General features: G+C 32.3%; 1 protein-coding gene across 3 annotated transcripts; it reads left to right on the top strand.

The window, feature by feature from the left end:
- The first annotated feature begins 66 nt into the window (after window positions 1–66).
- On the top strand, window positions 67–24,135 carry LOC148605776 (calnexin-like). Of its 3 annotated transcripts, XM_088548140.1 has the most exons (22): window positions 69–123; window positions 1,862–2,000; window positions 2,811–2,890; window positions 4,355–4,413; window positions 5,123–5,187; window positions 5,919–5,995; window positions 7,731–7,812; window positions 9,245–9,313; window positions 10,479–10,526; window positions 11,245–11,320; window positions 11,804–11,882; window positions 13,053–13,127; window positions 13,783–13,818; window positions 14,355–14,468; window positions 15,000–15,040; window positions 15,694–15,809; window positions 16,996–17,070; window positions 18,120–18,266; window positions 19,303–19,428; window positions 20,033–20,164; window positions 21,398–21,547; window positions 22,161–24,135. In XM_088548140.1, exons 2-22 carry the CDS (start codon window positions 1,866–1,868, stop codon window positions 22,263–22,265), a joined length of 1,887 nt encoding a protein of 628 aa, XP_088404266.1. In that variant the 5' UTR covers window positions 69–123; window positions 1,862–1,865; the 3' UTR covers window positions 22,266–24,135. The 3 variants fall into 3 exon arrangements, with proteins under 3 accessions (XP_088404267.1, XP_088404266.1, XP_088404268.1); XM_088548141.1 differs by lacking the exon at window positions 19,303–19,428 and having other exon boundaries at window positions 67–123; XM_088548142.1 differs by lacking the exon at window positions 20,033–20,164.

Here is a 24,135-nt window from a genome sequence, read left to right as displayed (position 1 = left end):
GCACTGTCAAATCAAATTCTTCGTTATAAAAATCCTTTGGTTTGTTTCAATCGACCAATCAAAACTGTCCACGTTTAATAGCTTCATCCATAAACCGGCGTGAGTAGAGAAAAACGAACCCAGGTACATAAGGCCATAATTGAATGAATTTTGTATTTTTCTCTGATAGAAAGTTCAACACGAAATGCATTTATTCATCCTTTTGAACTGTCGAATTTTAAAAAGTTCTCCCTAAAACAGTAGAAAACGAGGAAGGTCCGTTAAGAAAAAAAAAGGGGGGTCGCTTCATGCCTTAAGTTAAGTGATTCGGCGCTGGAGGCTTTTTTTGCCAAACGAGACCAGCCCATATCAAATACCCCAATAAAGTATGCTTCTGTTAGCACATCAGTACTCTTGCTTCATTTGTATTTTTTTATCCGAGTTATTTCAGTTTTACAACCTGAATCCTGATCGACATGCTTTGGGATTCAGAAAATACACGGATATAGTACTGTAGCTCTAGAGACTGAATCCCAAAAGGGATTACAATGTGCCTCAGTTATAACTGATTGGGAATTGTTAGAAAGTCTTATATTGGATCAGACAAATATAAAGTAAACTGTAGTAAGAACTAAGAGCCATCTGTGCGAGACGCAGCAGGGTAGTCAAGGACGTTTAAAGATGCCTCAGTCATAAATAACAGTACAGGTTTCACACTTGTTAACGCCATTGGTTATGTTGGTAAAAATAATATATTTCCATGTTGTTTTGAAACTGAACTCTCAATCAACTGTTAGATTTCTGACGTTATATTGACAAAATAAGAGAAGTCCTTCTGATGTATTTTACTGGCCATGGGCCACCAGACCACCCTAACTTCAGACTTTGCTTGCTTTCAAGGCTATCCCTTTCCTCATATTGCATATCAAAACTACAATGTTTCTCTAACATCTAAGGGTTAATTGAAGACAAATCTTGGGGATCATTTGGAGCAAAATGACAAGCGTGAATTCATGTTTTTGCCTAGGTGATTTTGCAACTTACCTCCTTTTATTTTGATACTGATGTATCAGCTTGGATTTACAAATTAAGAAGGATATGCCATACAAAAAGTAATAGACAAGTATACATGAATGGAGCTACAGTGCACATTATAGTAGACCTTTTTGCATTAATTGAAGGGTATTTATTCAGTTTGGGTGACTTATACATCCCGGAGGTAGGGCTTGGGTAGAACAGAAGAATTTTCCTCTAAGATGTGTATGCTAATCATACTCTTTCACTACTCTTCAGTTAACATGAAAGGGTCTGTTTGTTGCTTCGTACCCATTACAGGCAGGCATGATTTTCTTCCACTTTAAATTGGAATTCCACTTATTCAAATCTGGAATTTTATTGTCATTTCCCATTTAACCTTGTTAACTTCTGATTTCGTCAATTACTGCTTTTTTGGTGGGTCTGTTACGTGTAAAATCATGTCATATATATGGTTCAAAAAGTTATGCTGTCTCAGAAGCTTAGTTATTATTCTGCTTGGAAGCCTCCCTCAAGGTTTGACACTAACTTCATTTTGGTGGTCAACAGGACTATTTCAGAGGTAAAACAGGTAGTCCGCAGACGGTAGTGATGGTTCTGTTCTTAGATCTTATGAAAAATAAAGCAAAAGTTAGATAGCCCAAAGGACTACCGTAAAAAATTTCCAGCAGTCCTCTTCAAAAATAGATTGGCACAGGACTTCTGGACTACTGTTAGTGTCGATCCCTGCTCCCTGAGTATAAACATGATAATTTGGACTACCATGTCATGCATCTTTGGACTACTTTTGTTTTGGTGCTGTTAAGCCTAAGACAACCGAAGTGAATTTTACTCTTTTTTTTTTCAGAACTATGAGGCTGTACCTTTTATCTCTGTTATTTATTTCCATTGGTCTCTTTAATTTATCCATTTGTGAAGAGGAAGTTGAGGATGATGATGATGATTCAACTGTAGAGGTTGAGGAGGAACCTCCAGCTGTTGAGAAGGTATCAGATCAGTCTTATTTCTGCTATCTGTTTGTCTACTCAATCATTATGAAATACTGTTTGACATGTACGACAAAAAATCAGTCAGACGGATAGAAATTTTGGATGCTTTTGACTGTTTATGTAGGAAAAAAAATAGTCAAATTTAGATTTGGGATAAAAAAAATATCAGAAATTATTTTCATATGAATGGTTCTGGTATATCAGAAACCAATTTACAAACATGGTTAATATTTATTTTAAATGAGTGATCTGAACTATGACTTCTGTAGGGTAAACATCCATGTTTTTTGGTTTTTTTTGGTTGAAAATTCATGTTTTTTTGTTTTTGCAAACTGAGAATATAGAATTAATTTGATCTATGAAATCTTAAACATTTATTATTAAAGAACGTCAAGCAATATTATCATCTTTTTTATCTCAAAATCTTGAATTTGATGCATGTAAATCACTTTCTCCCATTCTAAGCTGGTGATTGAAAATGCACATGACTTTTTAATCATCAGGCAGTGATTAATTTTATGCAAGACTTTTCCCCTCATATTACATTGTCCAAGGTTTCTTCAGTTTTCATTTGAAAAACTGATTCTCCTTAAGCCTATTCTTAAAATAAATTATTTCTCCACTCTCTATGGTAAAATTTTGATTTTGACATGCTCGCCATAGCTCGCATGTTGAAAATCAGAATTTTACCATCTTGAGTGAAGGAATAATTTAAAACACTCGTTACTGAAGGAGAATCTACATCTCTAACAATACTAGACTCTGTCATTTTAAGCAGTACTAATAGAATATGTATTATTTTTGCAGGTTGACTATGTGCCACCAGTTGTGAAAGGAAATACTTACTTTTCTGAACCATTTGATAGCAAAGCAGCATTTGATAAAAAGTTTGTATATGTTAATTCTTGTATCATTTAATTTTATTTGCAACAAGCTTTCCACTTTGTTGATTCTCTTCTAGCAAACCAGGTTATTCTGCTTAGTACCATGACATCATTATTGTCGATTGGTCCTCACTCCACGATTCAAACAGTCCCAAACAAAATGACATTTTGATTACAAATCAATTATCAATATTTGTAATATTGCCCATTAGAATTTATATTATAAGGAAGTTTCTATTTTTTAAGGAATGTTTCTGATTTTTTAAGGAATGTTTGTAATATTTTAAAAGATGTACTCAGTATTCTGGTTTGGCCCAGTTTACAATTTATATAAACTGCAAAACTGCTGCAAACAAGGTTTTTCATATGACCTGTTCAAAAAAACATTCCTGGAATAACATTAGCATCCTGATGATATACAGTACATTTAAAGAGTATAGATTCTCAAACTCTCATTTCGGTGTCACTTTTCGGAGTAACTCCAGGAAATTTCCCAAAATGCCATAAAAATTCTTGATGATCTGGGCGTACTTCCTCCAAAAGGCAATAAAATATTCCCAGCTTATACTTTGAAGTGCCACTTACATCCTGTCTTACCTGTCAGGTGAACATGATTACAACACAAAAGGTAATAAAATACTTGGAGTGACTCCAAAATACTCCCAAAAAGGCAATAAAATACTCCCAGATGGGAGAATTCACTTGGAGGATTTTAAGAGTGGACTCTGTGAAATTCTTTGATCCACTGGACACGGAAATAGAAGTAAGAGAATCCTCCCTCTCTGGGTGTATTGCATATGCATTTTGAATAAACTTATGTTGTAAAATGAAAACATTTTCAAGGAATTATTTTTCTTATTTTTTAATCCTAGAAGTATGAATTCAAATGTTTGTAAAATTGATATCTGGCTTGTTTCTACTAATATTTTTGCTTTGATCAAATGTGCTTCACTCATTCATCATGTATTCATACTTCTCCATTGTCAAAAAATTCTTTAAAAAATTGCCTGAGTTTTCATTAAAAAAGATCTCAACTTGAATGAGTTTTTTCCTTAAATCCTCAATTTCAAGTGATCTGATTGGTGGAAATTGAACGTGGGGAAAGATTTCAAGAAAATCTCAATTTGAGATTTTTTTTTTGAAAGTGGGCACTTTTTTTTTTTTTTCTTAGATTTTAAGCTGGGTTATTGTGATGCTGTCTGTGAATGCATATTTTTTCCCTCTATCAATGAAACATATTTCATTTGTCCTTTAACACTAATAAGTACATGCTTAATTTGAAAGATAAATTGTAGAATACTCTTGGGTTTTAATGTCAGAATTCAAGGCCACAGTAGGGACTTCAGGGTCAAATTTTAAATGGTGCGAAGCAATGCTTTACATTGCTCATGCATTAGTTACTTTAACCCTGATATTTCTGTATGATCACACTTTGTTAGATTTAATATGTGTTTCAATAAATTTTAGGTGGACCAAATCTCAGGCCAAAAAAGATGGAACTGATGAAACTATTTCCAAGTACGATGGTATGTATGTTACTTGATCACGCCTCAAACATTAAGCACTTGTTGGAGTAAATATCAATATGTCCGTTCGTCTGTTTATAGTCAGACCAGTGTAATATACATTGTACAAGCAATTGATTTTTTTTCTATCACAGAGTACGGCAGTCTGACACTTCTCTGATTTTACATTTGAAATTTTGCATGATTTACCTACCTCAGGGATGATTTTTTTTCACTATTTAGCGGAATTCCGCTAATTGAAGTCCAGATTTTACCGTTTCGATTCTTTTTTTTACTGTTTATTTATTTCCAATTTTACTAGTTTCTGTTTTGTTTGATGACCTTGTAAAATCATCCCTGGTTCCCTGAAATCTGGATTATGTTTTTTCTGTATGCTGATACCAAATTTATTGCAACAATCTTTTTAATAAAGTTTTCAAGTTTAGATAGCTGTCAAGTATAGGATATATAATGACACGATGGTCATAACTAACAGCTAGAAATGTGAAAGACATTGTCCAAGAAAATCACACTGGTTTTCTAATGGAATAAAGTGGGGCAGATTTCTACCTAGAGAGCTATTCAAGTCACTTAGTAGCCTAGCTAGATTTGTATTGAAATTGGTATTACTCTATTTCAAGATGTTGTAAAAATATGAAGATACTATTAATGTAAATGTTTAAATTTTCCGTCAGATGTACATGTATATAGGAAGTTTTTTCTTTCTCAGGTAAATGGTCAGTAGAGGAACCTAAAGACAGTGCTTTGAGAGGTGATCAGGGATTAATATTGAAGGTTAGTCAGAATATAGATGTATATGATTATGCAAGTAAAAACTCTTTCAGGAGAAAGGGTCCTTTTCTTTCATTCAGATGCATGAAGATTTGTCATTAACATAACATTGTGTTCAGTACTAAAATCAAAACATCTTCTTGTTTAAACATACTAATAACAAAATACAAATATCTAGTTCTACAGTATGAAAATGTAAAGAAAAGCGTAAAATAGAAGATTTTGCGTTGTAATGCAGCATTTTAAGATCCCGGGAGTAAACAGTAAAATGCAGATCAGTTTACATTCTACATTGGAAATTCCAGAACGTAAAATGAAACTTATGAACCGTATAGTATTGCAGGAGAGGCATTTACAATGTTTACAGCCTTTCTATAATTTGTACAAATGCCTAATACAGGTATTGTAATAATGTTCACAAATTTGGAAAGAAATTGTGATGAATCATATCAGTTCTGGATTTTTATGGGCAGATATTATGCAATCAAATGTTAGAGATTTGTAAAATAGAAAGATTTGCAGTTATGAAATTTGAGTTAGAAATATTGCCTGTATCAGGTTGAATCAAATTTTGTCTTATTTGATTTTAATGAAACTTGCAAGGGTATAACTACTGGCAAAAAAGATGTGTGTTTATTTTTATCTCACTAGGTGTAAGCCACTACAATTAAATAATATGTATATTATAGAAAGGTTATGCATGTAGTTGATGACTTCTGTCTTGTTTATTTTAGTCCAAGGCCAAGCATCATGCAGTCTCCTCCAAGTTGGACAGACCTTTCAGATTTGATGGGAAACCATTTGTTGTACAGTATGTTTATTTCTAGTTTTTAAGTAGGAGTCTATTTAAAAATCAGAAAGTTCCAAATTAGAAATTAAAGTGAATTTGATTGGTTTTTGACTTACATGAATCACCTCTTGATTGATTCAGATAGTTCTGGCCAAGTGCAGGTCCGGATGTCAAAAGAATAGACTGCAGCAGCACTAAGGTTGTCATAAAAGGTGACTAAATAGCACTCAGGACCTTTCCCAGGGGCTAGGGGGCTCTGCCCACAGAGCAACTGGGTTATGTGCCCCAGGTGGTTGAATGGGGTTACCCTGGCATGCTACATGCTGGGGTCGTCAGGCTTTAATACAGAAAACCTGACTGCAAACCATAGTGTTGCACTGTGTTGGAAAAAACGCCATGTTCCTCGCATGTTAAAGAGACCTACTGTGGTATTCAACAGGAGTAGAAGCCACAGCTTTTCCACAAGAGGCTAAATTGCCCAACCCTACCCAAACTCCCAATTGAACTTGAAGACCCTATGTTATCCTTGGGTCCCATCCAATTTTTCATTCCATCATTTTATGTTCATTGCCTTGATATAGCTGAAATATTGCTGCTTGGTCATTAAACACCAATGATCAGTCAGAAAGTTCCAAAACAGTGAAAGACCATATAACCAGTCTTAAGAGTTAGTTTGTCTTTCCATTGTTGCACTGTTGAGATAAAAAATATGTATAGATTGTGTATTGTTATTGTTCTTGATTTGGGTGATTTTAGTGGGAGATAAATGTATGATTTTCTCTTAAATACGGATCGGAAAACAGGAGGGGCTATTTGTTACATCAAAAAAAAAATGTTCTGTATGTTTTTCTTTATCTTGAATTGCCTCTACCATAGGCAGTGTCTGAATTTAATATGGACTGTAAAACATTTTATTTCTTTTTGCAATCACAAGTAATATTTAGCTATATGTATTGTAGAATACATTCAGCAATCACTAAACGAAATAAAAATGTCGCAAACAAAATTGAATGACAAGACTAAATATCTACCTTTTTTTAAGTTGCAACTTTTATTATTAAAATACAGACCATACACATACATACATGTAATTTTTAAAACTACCTACATGTATATGGTCTAAGTTTATGCATATATTCTGGCTAATTAACTAAGTGATCGTAAAAAGTCATTGTCAAATTTTTCTTTTCTTTCAGATTTTAGATTTATTGTATTCCATTATGTAAACTTGGTATAAAAATATAAGAAACTTAATAAGAATTTTAATACAGGATAAGAAATGTATTCAAGTCTTAAAAAACACTTCTTGAGCAGTCAGTGTTCAATGATTGGTAAAGGCAGGGGATATTAGCCATAGGCCCTTTAAAGGTGAAGATGGCCCATTTAAATCTTGAATACTTGTAATAAATGCTGAAAAAGGCCCATTTGAAAAATTTACGCAAAATGTGTATTAATGGAAAGGTTTATCAAATACTCCACCATGTTACTTGGTGCCATGTTCCCCTTAATGTGAATTAAATGTCAGGCCCCAGCACCACAAAAGTTTAAAAAAAACTTAAGTCTGAGAATATTCTTAACTTCCAGGGTTACTCCAATCAAAGTATGAAATTGATGACATCACAAATAGTTACGAATTTTGTCAGACTTAAGTATTTTTTCATGTTTTGTGGTGCTGAGGCCTGGAAAATACCACACTATCAGAATATAACATGAAAGTGAGGCATGATTTATATATTAAAACATTAAATTTTTTCAGGTATGATGTCAGATTTCAAGAAGGAATGGAATGTGGAGGTGCTTATGTCAAGCTTCTGTCCATGGATAAACAGTTAGATTTGGTAAGATATCAGACAACTGGGGTTTAAATGAGCTTTCTGTTCAGTTTAGACAAGAATCATTGGAAAATAAAATTATAGATCTTTTCAAGGATAGATATCCTTCACTTGGCAGGTGTTTCTAGAAAAGCAGAGGACGCTTACCCTAACGGTGCACCTGATCCATGCTTCCAGTTTTTAGTGGAGTCTGAGTTGCTCATGTGCTTTTGTTACTTTGTATGTATTATTTTAGTTACTTTATGTTCTTTGTTTTGTATGTCTGTTTTCCATGTCTGGTCTTTGTCCCTGGATTACATACTTTTGAATACCTCTATAACCTTGGTTTCCTTGATTACTCTTCCATGTCTGGTCTGTCCCTGGATTACATTCTTTGATTACCGCTATAACCTTGGTTCCCTTTATTACTCTTTGATTACCACTATAACCTTGGTTCCCTTGATTACTCTTTGATTACCTCTATTACCTTGGTTCCCTTGATTACTCTTTGATTACCACTATAACCTTGGTTCACTTGATTACATCTATTGCCTTGGTTTCCTTGATTACTCTTTGATTACCGCTATAACCTTGGTTTCCTTTATTACTCTTTGATTGCCTCTATTACCTTGGTTCCCTTGATTACTGTTTGATTACCACTATAACCTTGGTTCCCTTGATTACTCTTTGATTACCTCTATTACTTTGGTTCCCTTGATTACTTTTTGATTACCGCTATAATCTTGGTTCCCTTGATTACTCTTTGATTACCACTATAACCTTGGTTCCCTTGATTACTCTTTGATTATCGCTATAACCTTGGTTCCCTTTATTACTCCTTCAGAAAGCATTGTCATTTGATTGATTGTTAAGTGTAAGTTTTTGTAAGAACCAGGCAAAATAGGAAAAAAACACAAACATGCATGTCAAAAAGCTACTAATCTAACAATATAATTTCACTCAAGGATGCTTTTCTCTATTTGAAAAGACTTCTATTTGATCTCTACATCACTGGATTTGCTCAGATATTTTTCAGTGAAATGTAAGATATTTGACTGAGTTGTCTGCCCATGAAATGTTCATTTTCATTGCATTCCAATTAAGTTATAACTCAATTTACCAAAGTGATATGGAAGATTGTTTTTTGTTTTGTTCTTTATTCTTATGGTGCAAATGACCAAATAAAACTTTCAAAATGGTGGGTTTTTTTTATATCATGTTTCACCCATTGCCTGATCAGAATTTTTTTTGATATGCATTAGAACAACAGAATCATAGCTAACATTTTAATAGCTATATATGAAACAATTCAATTAAATTTACAGTACAACAATAATTTATTAGGGCTTTTCCAGTAAAACGTGGTATGGGGCAAGACACTTTTATTCTTTGTATATAGGAGGTCAGTTTCATTTTTTACACTGTCTTTATGTATTTGTTTTGTGTGGTTTTTTTTCAGAAACAGTTCACAGATAAGACACCATACACCATTATGTTTGGGCCTGATAAATGTGGAATGGACCATAAGGTATGTTAACAGTTAATGATGTACATTGAAGTAGGTTTTTCAAATGCTAAGAAATTATTAAGTTGGAAAATCAAATAGGAGTTGGGCATAATTCTTTTAATTTTTTTTAAACTAATATTTTTGAAGTTTTTATACGCCCATCAATTTTCTGTTTTCACATTCTAACTGAAAGACACTTGCAGTCAAGACCACGAAACTTTGAGATATTCTTTGTATTTATGGTCTCATGGATATCATGTTTTTGATTTTAGCCACTTTTTCATGATGGATAGGTTTTCAGCTCAGGAGTCAAGTGAAATATGTGATAATGGCAAATCTCTTTATTTATATGTGTCACAATCTGTTATGGAATGTTTAGATGCATGTATTCATTGTGAAAACTTGGTCTTGGTGGTTTTATATAAACTTTTCTAAATACATGTAGTGATGGAATTTAAAGGGAATTACTTGCTAAATGCAAGTTAAAATTAAATTTTGCTAGTAAAAATTATTTCCACTTGCTAAAATTTGCTAGTGGAATTCTTTATATCATGTAGTTATAGTCCAGAAATAATCCAAAAATTTTAATTTTGCAAGTGTGAATTTTCAGTACTTGCTAAATTTAGCTAGTGGAAAAAAATGTAAAATTAAATCCCTGACATGTAGTTATAATGAATTGAATGTTTCCTCACACCTAGTACTTTATCAATTATTACACTCCCCATCTGAAGGAGAGGAAATATACTGTTTTTCACCCTTGTCCATGTTTCCACCCATTACAGTTTTTTCTCCATAGTTTTCTCAGCAACTACCCATCACAGCGGCTTGAAATTTCAACACATTCTTCCTGTAGGTATGCCATATTGTGGAATTCATTGTGGGAAATTTTGACAACAACTTCCTGTTTTCTAAGGAAGTGGTGTATTTTTCTTAAATCGTGATTGAAAGTATGGGTATTACTATTGCGCCATCGCTCACAGATGTATTGTGAAAGATGATGATTGTATGCTGAGAAAGTTGACCAATTATCTTGACTTCCAATTATTTTCAAATTATGTATGAGGTATACATTGTAAGAAGTTTTGGTTAAGTCAGATATAATCTTCTGTACAAGTGGTGATATTCCCAACACATCAATACATGCAACTTCATGTTTTTTTACTTTATACATATTTTTTTTTTGCAGCTTCATTTTATCTTCAGACACAAAAATCCAAAGACTGGTGTTTATGAGGTTAGTATTATTTGTACAACCTGAAGTTTGGGACATTTTCCTTCCTTCTGCAGACTACTTGATTTGATTTTTAGGTAGATCGTACCTATTACATGGAGCATTTTTTTCTGTCATCTTGCAAATCATACAAATATATATGTTTTCAACTATATGCATGTATAAGTGCTTGAAATGATAATCAATTGACAGAAGTCCCTTTCAAGGGGAAATAATTGGGAGGAAAATAAGGGAAATTTTAGTTTCTTTTTAAATTACAAGAAAAAAAGATCTGTGATTCCCAATTTTCTTCTTGAAATATGAAAGAATGTCAGTTAAGTGTCTTTGCATTGATTTATATGAAATTCTATATACCAGTTTTTTGTTTGCAAAATTGCAAAATTCCATATGAAATGTTAAAAGTTGCCTTTATTAAGGCTCAATTATTGTGAATTAAAGTTTAAGTTTTTTTTTTTAAATTCTTAAATATTTTCACTCAAGATCATCTGAGAAAAAGTAGAAATATTAGATATTATCTACCTTAATTGGTACTATTAAAGTACAATTAACAGTAGATACCAATTTTCCAGGATTATCATAGATAAGTTCCCAGAGAAATGTAGAATTGATTTTAAGACCAGTTAAGTAGAAAATGATATTTACAATTTTAGAAAATTAACAAACAAAAAATGGGATAAAGTTAATATATATTATATATTATAATGACTACTTGTGATTACAGGAAAAGCATGCCAAGAAACCTACAGCAAACATCGACAGCTTCTTCTCGGATAAAAAGAGTCATTTATACACCCTGGGTAAGTCATTTTGGTAATGAATATGAAACAGCATTCACCTAAGATTTTACAAAAGAAAAAAATCATCTGGTTTTAAGACTTGTTGGTTGTTGGTGTTGCTTGGGCTAAAAGTTTTGATACTTGACAGCAGCAAACATAAAAATAATGTTGATTCAGTGCAAAAATATACATGAACACTCCTAGGTAATTGTTTCTCATGCACAAATAATTTTTAAAAGGTTGACCATTCAGATAGCAGCTACTGTGTTTTCTTCAGAATGTCACACCCTTGGCAATACTGGATACTCTAAAATTAGCATACATTTTATATTGTACTTCAACAGAGTGTGACAGAATTATGCATATACTCAACAAGTCTAAAAACATATTGCAAACTCCTGATTTCTCTCATGAAGGAATGTTGCAATCTACAGCCATTGTTCACCAATCTCATCAAAAGTTGTAGGAAAGGATTTATTTTTAGTTTGTTTTTATTTATTTTAGTTGTGAATCCTGACAACAGTTTTGAAATGTTTGTGGACAATTCCTTAGTGAATGAAGGAACTCTCTTGGATGACATGAGGTAAGGCCAAATAAAATTAGCTAGTCGATTCTCGTCCCCTCCTGCCCCAAAAAAGTTTACAAAATAAAAAAAAATTGGACAGGAATTTAAAAAAAATCAGGATTTTTCCATGTCAGTTTCCAGTATTGAGATACTATAACACAAATCTTTCATTTCTTGGTGACTAAAATAATGTTTCTTCTCTGGAACTGATGTAGCTATGGATTTAGAACATATTTGTACTTCAAACAGCTTAAATTAGGCAAGCAAATATGTAAGAAGTAAAAAGTTAAATTCGCCCGCCCGCCCGCCTGCCCTGTATTTTTGAAAGTTGGATGAGAATCACCCATTTAAGATATCGTGACCTAATTTCAACTACATATACAAGTATGACTATTTTATATGTAGGATTCTAATTTTTATTGATAATAGCAGTTTTTTTTTTTTTTAATGAATAAGGATAAGGAATTTCACTAATTTAAAATCTCTCATGTTCTTTGATTCATATTATTTCAAAGAAATAAAATCTATGTACATGTACAACAGTTACTTTTTTGTAATTTTATGGTTGTGTACAATGTACATACATGTAGAATTTTGTTAAAATTTTATTTTATTCAGAAATATTTTAAATCGGATGATGTGTTAGATTTAGATTTTAATTCATCACCTTCAAGACCAGTTTTTGTCTTAACTTTGGGTGGATAATGCTATTAAGTATCAGTGTCTGTAAGAATCAGGCAGTGGTTGAAACATGGTATGATAAAACCCACTCTCTTGAAAGTATAATTTCATTATTTGCACTGTCAGAATCTAGGAAAAAAGTTAAGATTGGTAATTTGAGTTATAATTTCATTGAAATGCACTAAAAGTGAGCATTTCAGTTTTCTAGGGCAGATAACTCTGTCAAAAACCTCATTTTTTAACATTCTATATTGAATTTCTTTTTTTAGCAAATCCAGTGATGCAGAAATCAAATAATGGTCTTTCAGATAGAGAAAGCATTCTTGAGTGAAATGATATTGTAAAAGTTTGGGGTTTTTGACATACATGTTTCTGATTTTTCCCATTTTGCCTGATTCTTACAAAAACTTACACTTAAGCTCTTCCTACTTTGAAATATTCACTAAAGTAGTTGTGTTCTACTTGTTTTCATTCTTTCATTAATAAAAAGAAATGTATTGATTTCAGTCCTCCAGTCAATCCTCCCAAGGAGATAGAAGATCCTGATGATAAGAAGCCTGATGATTGGGATGAAAGAGAAAAGTAAGAGAAATTTGATATTACCTTTGAAAATGTAGAAATACCCAGAAGAAAATGTTATCAATTTATAATTGACAGCACCCTCCTATTTCTAAACATCATATTTCAACTTATAATTATTATTAGAGATTGTTTTTTTCCGTCTTGGTTATCATTTACATTAAAGAGTTATGGGACTTTGAATTAATTTTGTATAATGTGCTTTATTTAAATTTTAGTGTCATATGAGTAACAGTTACAAGTTTTTTTTTACTGTTTTCTATGTTGTTTTTGTTTATAAAGCTTGGTGATAAGTAACAAAAAAACAATGAATTTATAGCAAATGAAGAGTAATGAAATGAGTATATTTTTTTTTAATTCAGTAGCTCCTACTACGGAGGAGATGGATGAATTATAATAAACTATTAATTTTAAAACACAGTATATTCCATGCACATACATGTACATGTAAATGAAAAATTAGAGAACTTTTTTTAAATAAATTCATGCATGTATATTATATGCATTCAAAGGAAATATTACAAGTTGGTGATCTTGAATATGTTTCATGTCCTTAGAATTAATACAATTGTAAGAAATACTGTTGATTAATTTATTGATAAGTCTTTACATTAACTAGTACCGTATGTATGTACATGTATTTAATTCTCTATTTTAGGATTCCAGATCCAGAAGCAAGCAGACCTGAAGACTGGTAAGAAATATTTCTTCCTGATTGTTCCTACCATGTAGATCTTGGAGCATACATATATTAATGAAGGGCATCCATCTGTTGGCTTTTTGATGGCTACATCATTAGGTCTGACAGCCTTTTCAAGATCCCTAGCTGGTGTTGTGTTTCCCAGGTCCTGTCATAGTATGGTGTTACATGATTTTTTGGCCGATTTTAGATTTTGGTCTGGTACTGGTGGGCTGGAAAATTATTTTCGAAACATTTTTCTCAGTAAATCACAGCCACTAGATATTTTTTACACAACTTCAGTATGGGGTTCCATATCGTGAGATTTGATTTCAGGCCTGTTTCACTTCTACTTCCTGTTTACGGCAACCCGTTAATTTCTGTCTTTGACCCATATTTATAATGAAATTTTAGTTTTACTATAATTGAGTCCTGCAGTGATGAAGGTGTAAAAATATTCAATTAGGAAATAAGTTAACACATATGTAGGTTGTTATGTATGATACACTTTAAATTTTAGCAGTGTTATCAATGATTTATTTTTTAAACAGGGATGAGACTGAGCCAGAATACATTGTAGATGAGTCGGCTACGATGCCTGATGGGTGGTTGGTTGATGAATCCGAACTGATCCCTGACCCAGATGCAGAGAAACCAGAAGATTGGTAATCATATTGCATTTCTTTACATGACTGTCTTGTGGTGGATGTACATATACATGTATTATATCAATCCTTCCAACTATCATATGTAAACTCAAAATACTCAGATAGATTTTGATATTTTTTTGGTAAAATGCTTTATCATCTTGGAACTTCAGCAGTAACTATTTTTTTCCATCACCTACTAATATTTCTTTTACTTCTGTTTTTTTTTTTTTTTTTTTTTTATTTATTTCAACTATTTTTTTTTTTTTTTTTGCTTTTGAAAATTAGGTCTGCATTTTAAACCACATGTAATTGTCAGTGTCTCCCAATGGAACATACTGCGAAAATACTTTAATTCGTGGATACCAATTTTCGTGGATTAGGGAAGAAACACATAAGTTCATGGATTTTTTTAATTCACGGTTTTCGTTTGGGACCAATTTTCGTGGTTTGGGCTAATCACGAACAACCACGAAAATGGTACCCCATGAACAATTGTACTTTCACAGTAGGTCTTGCGAATGATCTTTAATGAATATTTTTTTTTAGGGATGAAGATATGGATGGAGAATGGGAAGCTCCATCAATAGGTGAGTTGTCTCAAAGTTCTCTGGCAAATAGGTTTTCTGCACTTATATGCTGTTAGATATACATTTAATATTTGGTACATTGCTTTACCATGACAAGTTACAGATCAAAGTCAAAATTGTTTTTCAGTCTGTTAAATTTTTCAAACCTGATTTTCTTCCGCTTTTTCAAATCTGGATTTTACTGTTTTGATTTTTTTTTAATGTATATTTACTTCCGATTTTGCCAATTTCAGCATTGTTTGTTGCCCTACAAATCAAGTCTGTTTTTTGCTGAGTTACTGCCTTGAACTTAGAAATTTAATGCAAAAACACAGTTTTCCGCACTTTTTTTGGTCATGCTTGCAGATGTACATTTGATATTTGGCACATTGCTTCACCACGATGAGTTAAAGATCATGTTCAAATTTTGTTCCAGTCTTTCGATTTTTTTATGAGTTGTGGTATTTGGGTTTTGACAATTTTTTGTCTCTGTTTGCCAATCTTTTCTCGCAATAAATTATGCATGAAGTTTGTATTCTGTTCTCTTCAACAGATTTATCTTCCCATAGGGGACTTTGTATTGCCATGTAATAGTCTCGGAATGCTTGTCTTGATTAAAACCAGTAACAAATGAAGACATGCTATATTTCTAATGCTGCTATTTATCCTTTTAGACAATCCAAAGTGCAAAGATGCTGCTGGCTGCGGAAAATGGGAAAAACCACAAGTTAAAAATCCTAAGTACAAAGGCAAATGGAAGGCACCAATGATTGATAACCCGGCTTACAAGGTAGGTAACAAATGGAAGGCACCAATGATTGATTACCCGGCTTACAAGGTGGGTAACAAGTGGAAGGCACCAATGATTGATAACTCAGCTTACAAGGTGGGTAACAAATGGAAGGCACCAATGATTGATAACCCGATTTACAAGGTGGGTAACAAATGGAAGGCACCAATGATTGATAACCCGGCTTACAAGGTAGGTAACAAATGGAAGGCACCAATGATTGATTACCCGGCTTACAAGGTGGGTAACAAGTGGAAGGCACCAATGATTGATAACTCAGCTTACAAGGTGGGTAACAAATGGAAGGCACCAATGATTGATAACCCGATTTACAAGGTGGGTAACAAATGGAAGGCACCAATGATTGATAAACCAGCTTACAAGGTGGGTAACAAGTGGAAGGCACCAATGATTGATAAACCAGCTTACAAGGTGGGTAACGAATGGAAGGCACCAATGATTGATAAACCAGCTTACAAGGTGGGTTACAAATACATGTATGGGTAGGAGTTAAAAACTACAGGTAAATCTATTTTCAACATGCGTACAAACACAGAGAGGGAAGTGCATTTGAAGCATATTATGAGAACTGTTAAAGGCAAACACTTTCTAGAATTGTAATGTAAGTGTATCTTCAGTTTTGACAGTGGTTAAATTTACATGTATTCACCAAATAGGAAACCTTATATTTAAAACTTGACAGCTTATATCTGATAATGACTTGATTTTCTTTCATTATAAAGTGGAATTTCCCTTTTCCAATTCGATTTTTTTCTTGTATATAAACTGCCAATATTGTCAATTTCCACTTAGTTCGTTGACCATTTATAATAAGGTCTGTGATATGGTTGGCCAAACTGATTTTTTTTTGTTTTAAATTATTCTTAAGTGTAAAGGTGTGTTAATGTTTTCATGTTAAGCCTATAGATTTATTGCATGGTAGTTCTGTAATCTACAGGTACATAAAAAACTGTTTACTGTTAGAACAATGAATTGAGTCTTGATTTAGCAGAAAAGCTGTCAGAAGACAGTGTGGATTTTTAACATGTGTACATACACATGAGAGCTGTCAGAAGACAGTGTGGATTTTTATCATATGTGTACATGCATATGAAAGTTGTCAGATGACAGTGTGGATTTTTAATATATGTGTACATGCATATGAATATTTATGTGTATTTTTCAGGGAATATGGGCACCAAGAAAAATACCTAACCCCGATTTCTTCGAAGATAAAGAACCATACAAGATGACACCAATTGTAAGTCAACAAGTTATCTAAATTGAAATAAGTTTACGGATTACTCCATATACATTGCAATGTTGTAATGTTTCATGTGTGTGTCATTACTGTAAACATATTAATTTTCTCGGATTTTTTCAAATGAACATATTTGCAGGCATCAATTTTCGTGGTTTTGAAAAAAAATGTTAAGCATTCTACAGTGTTATAATTCAATTTAGCAGGTACAATTTTTCACGCTTTTTTGTCAATTGCGAAAGTAGCAAAAATTCGTACACCGCAAAAATTAATACTTTTACAATAACGAGTTGCACTTTCCTGCAAGTCCAGTAGATGTTCTGGTTGAAGTTTTTTTCTATAAAAATGCAACCTCCTACATGCTACGTTTTGTACTTTGAAATATTCATCATGACATGGATTTATAAAAAATTTATGCTGATGAAGATTTTTGAAAATACATGTAGATATCAGTTTATACCTCTTAATGAAAATTGCTAAGCAGTATTAGTGTTACATTGACTCATTATCTACTAATGCAAAATAACAAATTAATTGGATTTATTGTTTATAAAGGAATTTGAATGTAGTAAAATCCATTTTACTTCTTTTGGTAGTGATAGAAAATTTTGTGAGTTCAAATGTTTCAATAAAAGATGGGGAAATTCTTCACCAAGTCTTTACATTGAGCAGTTGTATTGTTTCTAACAATGATAGTGCTTTCGAGTTTCAACAATATTCTACTGTCCACAGTAAAAGTCTGGTATGACAACTTCCTCCTAGAACTGAGCTCATTCTGCCATATCACACACACCTTTCCTTTTATTGCTGAATTAAAATCCAAATCTTCAGTGTTAGATTTCTATAGTTGTTTTATCATTCAGTCTAGGGCTTTAACCAACTAATTTGGCTTGGTATCCCACAGCTTAAATTTTGGTAGTCAATATGTATAGCTCTTTACAATCACTTTAGAAATTTTAGTAGCCTACACCGTATTTTAGTAGGTCCCTGCTAATTCAAAACCTAGCAGTCTGTGATCATGTATGGTCTATACTGTTTTTACATTTCAGAATGCTCTAGGATTGGAGTTATGGTCCATGACTGACGAGATCGTATTTGACAATTTCATCATAACAGATGATAAATCTGTAGCTTCATCATATGCTGAACAGACATGGCAGATCAAATCATCACAGGAAAAGGCTGTTTCAGGAGGGGTAAATTTAGAAATTACTGGGTTTTTACATGAACAAAACTAAGAGCCATTTATCATAATTTGTATCTACATGGTCCAAACTTACATAATCTGTTGTATCTGTAAATCCCCTATTGTCTGTTAGAATGAACCATTTTGCAAAAGATTACTGTAAACTGAAATTTTCAGGTCTTTTTTTCACAATTTTTGTGATTGAACCATTATTTTGTTTCGCAACAATTTCAAATATTGCAATCATTTCCAAATTTATATTATAATGTTCTTCAAAGAAAATATTTGCATCAGTTTTATTTTTTTTTCGTAGCAATTCTTGTCACGAAAATGAAACTGGCGCAAAAATTTAACAGTTTACAGATTTCACATTTCAAATTTTTTTTAAATCATCCAAATTTTATGTACATATACATTGTAAGTGATTGTTTTAAGTAGCTGTCTTTGTAAGAATCATGCAAAATCTGAAAAATGTGATACACCCCAAAAAAGGCTACTTATTTTTATTTTTGTAATTAAGTTGTTTTATGGGTCTATACAATGGAATGAGTAATAAATCATTCAAATCCGCCTGCTCTTAGGAGATAATCAACGTTGAAAATCCAGTAGATTCTATTGTATTTGGGTGTCATTTACAGAGTTATCTCCCTTAATTTTAAAATCTACCGTGCATTCTATATAATTTGTATCTCCTAAGAGCACGGGTTATATGAAAAAACCATGTTATTTTCTGTTTACTATGACATTTCAAACAAAATATCAAAAATAAAAATATGTAGGCTTTTTACCCATGAATCACATTTTGCATGATTCTTAGCTGGAGTGCTACTTAATATGTACTTGTGTTACTACTGATTCATATTATTTTCTTGCACCTTGACAAAAAATATTACCATAAAAACAAGATGGGGACTCAAACAACACAGAGACAACATTGATACCTCACAGAATAAGATTAGACCAGTGCTCACTAGCATTAGAATCTACTTAAAAATAAAAAGAAATAATTTTTTACGAAGTTTTTCAGTATAAAATGATTATTTCAGAGAAGTGTTGTTGATGCTATAATGGATGCTACAAGAGAACGTCCGTGGCTATGGGCAGTATTTTTACTAGTCGTTGTATTGCCCATAGTTCTAATTATAGCTTATTGCTGTTTTTCAAAATCGCAGGTAAGACAAGTAGCATCATGTGACCAAGAAATGAAAGTGACGGAGTAGGGATGGAAATATGTGGAGTCCACCTTGTCACTTTCATTTGCTATGTGTTGTATGTCAACATGAAAATACTTAAAATCTCTGACTTATTTATAGTAGCTAGCTTGGAGAAAAGTGTTCTGCTACAATTTTTCAAAATTTGCCATTTCTAATTTCTATCAAACTGATCATTGCTTTATTCACTGAAGAATTGGTAACCAGTATGAAGAGATAGAGAATAAAATGTATTATTACATGTTAGATATCTAGTCTATGCTGTATTGAATGACATGTTTTTTCATGTAAATAGTCCATATTGTATGCCACCCTATAAATTCAGTCAGAGTGCTTTAATTGTTTTCATGCTGTCCCAGTTATGTTACTTCAGAGGTCTTGCTTAGATATTTACAGAACCATTTAGATGACTTCTTATGAAATCCAGTTTTTTCATTGACTTCAAATGTATTGAGATGTATAAAGCCTATATATTGATCTCTGCAAGACCTCTCAAGTTTCTGCATTTATGAACGTTGTTTGCTTTGATGTAAGTGGCTTATACTTTAGTAATTGTATTTGACAGAAGGGTATCTGGCAGTCAATAAAAGGAGCAGCTGACGAGAGGCCGTGGCTCTGGGCAGTTTACGTCGTCGTTCTTTTACTTCCTGTTTTACTTCTTTCCATTTGTCTTTGTCCAAGAAGTGGTCCAATCAAGGTGCGATTCTTTATCAAGACATTTTGAACTTGATCAATCTTACTGTCAAGAGTGAAGAAAAGGAGAGGAAAATACAAACTTTTTACTAAATCTAAATCATTCATCTTGGTCAGTTTCTACCATAAAATTTGTAGGAAACATGATACAAATATTGGTGGGTAACAGGTTACCTGGAAATCTCCACTGGGTGTTTCATATTTAGTCACGCTTTATGAATGCGAGAAATACTGTTCTACAGAAGATCTGTGTATAAATTTGTTATTTGGTGCTAGGTTGTATAAACAATGAGGCTTAGAAAGCATGAAAAAACTAATGGGACAAGATATTACTTCTAAATTTTCTGTGGCAACTTGACCATGGGTCATATTTTGGCTAATAAGATTGTACTACAATACAATGTGAAATCCATTTTAAAGCGATGAAGATTCAGGGCTGTACCATTAAAAGATGAGGTACTCAGGGAAGGAACTTTTTCACCAGGGGAGCCACCCATTGAAGTTCTATTAAGTTTTGTATTAAACTCTATATTTTTTCAAGAAACCTGAACACCCACCCATACACAAAGAATAAAAGTGCCTTCCCCTGTCCCTCGTATGTTTTACTGGAACAGTCCAAACTGAAAAATTAAGGCTCCTTGGTCAGAAATTATGTGTCCAAGGCCACCACTAATTTAAACTCTGATAACTTTGTTTTCTTCTTGTTTTGTTTCCAATCCCAGTTTACTACATAGTAATAACTCTATGCGTATGATGTTAACATTTAGAAAAAGGTCTCTAGGAACATACATGTATGATTACTATAATTTTATCCACAAACAAATTTCAGAGCAGCATATTAAAATCACAATTCCTGTCTGTTCATCAATGAAATCTTTGGTCATTTTTTGTAGGCGCATTTCCTCCTAAAACTATTTAAATGAAATTTTATATGAAAGTTTGCCGTCACATACATGTACACGTGTGCATGAAAGAATATACAGCTACACGTGTTATTTTTGTCAAATGACTTCAAAGGAAAATAATACAACTTTGTTCAAAAGATTTAAGTGAAGGTGGTAAAGATTTTGGTGTTGTGTCTCTCCTTAAGAATTGTATTTATGAAAGTTTTCTTACAAATTATAAATGATACTTCAGTTTAATACCAAAATTTGATGTTGATCTTGTATATATAAATTTGCTCTATCTATAGGTGGAAGTTGATACAGTTTATGTTAAGATTTGTTATTATTTCCAGCCTGAAGTTTTAGAAGAACATCGTAAAAAGACCGATGAAGCCACTCCTGATGATAAACAGGATGAAGAAGAAAAAGAGGAAGTTGGTCCAAAGGGAGATAATCCAGAAACTGCAAAGACGTCCAAAAAGTCTGACTTAGACATCAAAGAGGTAATATATACAGTACAGTTGCTTTTCTGTGTCATCAATATGATGCATGTAGAAGTTGATTGTTTTATTCATCAGAAAGAGAACCAGGATTAAAAAAATAATCAAAAAGAACATCTATGAATAACTTACTTTACAAAGATAGAAACTCATCAATTAGAACACAAAATAACCAAAATATTATCCATTTAGGAACTTATACACCACATAGAACATGAAATAAGCGTAATAATGTTCACATAGAAAATTAAATAAATGAGAAACTCAGACTACACTAAAATCTAGGAACATGGACCAGGTGCACTGGTAGGGTAGGCATCCTCTGGTTGGGTAAGTGTCCCCTACACATTTGAACTTGCTCTTAAATGTCATGTTTAGGGTAGACAAAGATGAAAAACACCTTGAACAGAATTGATTCTTATTGTGCAGATGGATACATACAACACGGCTTTTTATTGAGTTGAGAATTTAGACATTAGAGGTCATGAAATATCTGTGAAATAATCCACATGTGCAAATTTATTTGTTCAATTTGTAACAAATGTAAGGATGTATTAATGCAATTTGAAAACCCATGCAAAAATTTCCAAGTTTACACAATGTATCTACATTTCAGGAGAACAGTCAAGATGATGAAGAAGAAAATGAAGAGGAGGAAGAGGAGAAGACAGAAGGGTCTCGTCGTACATCTCCAAGGAAACGTCGTGCACGAAAGGAATGATACTCATAAACACTAGGTCATTTGTTCATCTCTAAACCTTCCATTTGTGTGAATTTATTCGTGTTTCATCTTCTGTACGAAGTTCAAAGTTCAAAGTTAGTTCTATTTATAGAAGTTGGTTTGAAAGTGTTGTACTTAAAGAAACGGTAAACATTTGTCATTTTTGTAGATTTAGAAAAGTTGGGATTCTTTAATCAAAGGTCATGTGTATCTTTGCATAAAGTGATTTCATCATTTGATCTAGAAAAAAGATATTTATTCTTTATATAGTGGGTATGAAGGGTTCAGATTGAATTGTATGTGAACTTAAGTTTCTATTTCAATTTTCATTTATTAGACATGAGTTTGCTTACTTTTGATGCACTTTCAGCCTCATTTACATGTATATATTTATTCATGCTTGAGTTTAACCTTTTTAATCTTATAATTTGGTTCCAATAGAAAAATGCTTTTCCAGAACTAGGAATGATTAATCAAGGTACAATTTTCCGGGAATAACAGAAATTATGAAGTTATGTAGTTGTCTCACTATGAAGAAACTACATGTATGAGTGAAAGTTTTAAGAATGTTTATGAATAAGACAGCTTGTTTTTTGTAGAATAATGTGGCACTTGTGTGGATGAATAATGTTCATTAAAAAATATTGGTTGGTACTTTAACTAGAGGGAAAGACAAAAATGTAATATCAGAGCTAAACAAACATTATTTATCACTTTTTTTCTCTAAAATCTGATAGCTTTTGTTGTCAGAATTACCTTGTTTACAGACATTTAAGGTAGACCTAAGGTAAGGGACACAACTCTTACAAATCATTGGAATGTTAGTATTCAGCATTTTACATCAATCTCCTGTAAGCATCAAAATAACTTGGACTGATTTCATTCTGTTTCAAATGAAAGCTTGATGGGCTTTGGTGAAAATTGAATATGATACAAACATATCACTGATTTCAAAAGTTGTGTCCCTTACCCTAGGTCTACTTCCTTAAGTTGTGTTGTATTCTTATAATATTTTAGTTGTAATATAATTATTATTAAGGAACACTTTTGTATTGAAAATTTTACTGCTTTACATGTTCTCATACATGTATGTTGTGTATTATCACTTATTTTGTTTATTATATATATTTGGGTTGACTGCTAAATAACATCAGATCTTTTGTCACCAATTTGGAGTTTGTAAGTCTGTTAAACAGTAAATGATGTTCATATATTTATTTTTGGTAAAGTAGAAGTTTTTTGTAATGTAATAAAAATTTGACTTCAGGACTGAATTACTTGTGTTGGGTCTCTGACAGTTCTAGAAAAATTTTCACAAACTTCAAATTATTACATGTACATGTATTTTGTGTATCAGAGGGTGTTTTGTTTCAACTGGGGAATATGTATATTTTATTGCTTGGACCAATTTTACATACCTTTCTTCATGTTTTTTTTTTTTTATTTTTTTTTATTTTAAATCTTTAAATTAGAATTTCAAATACATAATTCTTCAATATAAATCATGGTAAATCAATTTAATTTTTGTGAGAAAAAAATTTCCAACCCTATAGACTACATCATGAATATGAGTATTTTTTTCTAGCCACATTTTGTATTTGATTTCCCTTTTTTTTTAGTTATATTCACTGTGTTTATTGTGAAAATACTTTTATTGAAAGTACATGTAAGAGGTTTTGGCGGCATGCAACAAGATAAGTGTTTACATGTATGCTATAGTAAATTGTTGTGTTCGAAGTCAGCTGTAGTAGAATGAAGAAACATTCCATATACATGTATTAAAAGTCAGTAAAACTATCAAAACAGCAAGTTGTAAATAGAAATATTTATTTAAGCAAATTGTTATAAAGAATATACATGTAGTTCTGGA

The sequence above is a fragment of the Perna viridis genome, chromosome 10 (genome assembly GCF_037379345.1).
Source record: "Perna viridis isolate PV_CMFRI_1.1 ecotype Kerala chromosome 10, ASM3737934v1, whole genome shotgun sequence".
NCBI classification, from domain to species: Eukaryota; Metazoa; Mollusca; class Bivalvia; order Mytilida; family Mytilidae; genus Perna; species Perna viridis.
The sequence above is the reverse complement of the archived record's forward strand: the minus strand, read 5'-3'. Positions and strand labels throughout refer to the sequence as shown.

Bases quoted from the DNA above. Each gene is read 5' to 3' on its own strand.
- LOC148605776 (XM_088548140.1), top strand. From the start codon at position 1,866: ATGAGGCTGTACCTTTTATCTCTGTTATTTATTTCCATTGGTCTCTTT. The intron at 4,414-5,122 runs GTATGTATGTTA...TTTCTTTCTCAG, and splicing joins AACTATTTCCAAGTACGATG to GTAAATGGTCAGTAGAGGAA. The intron at 7,813-9,244 runs GTAAGATATCAG...GTTTTTTTTCAG, and splicing joins TGGATAAACAGTTAGATTTG to AAACAGTTCACAGATAAGAC.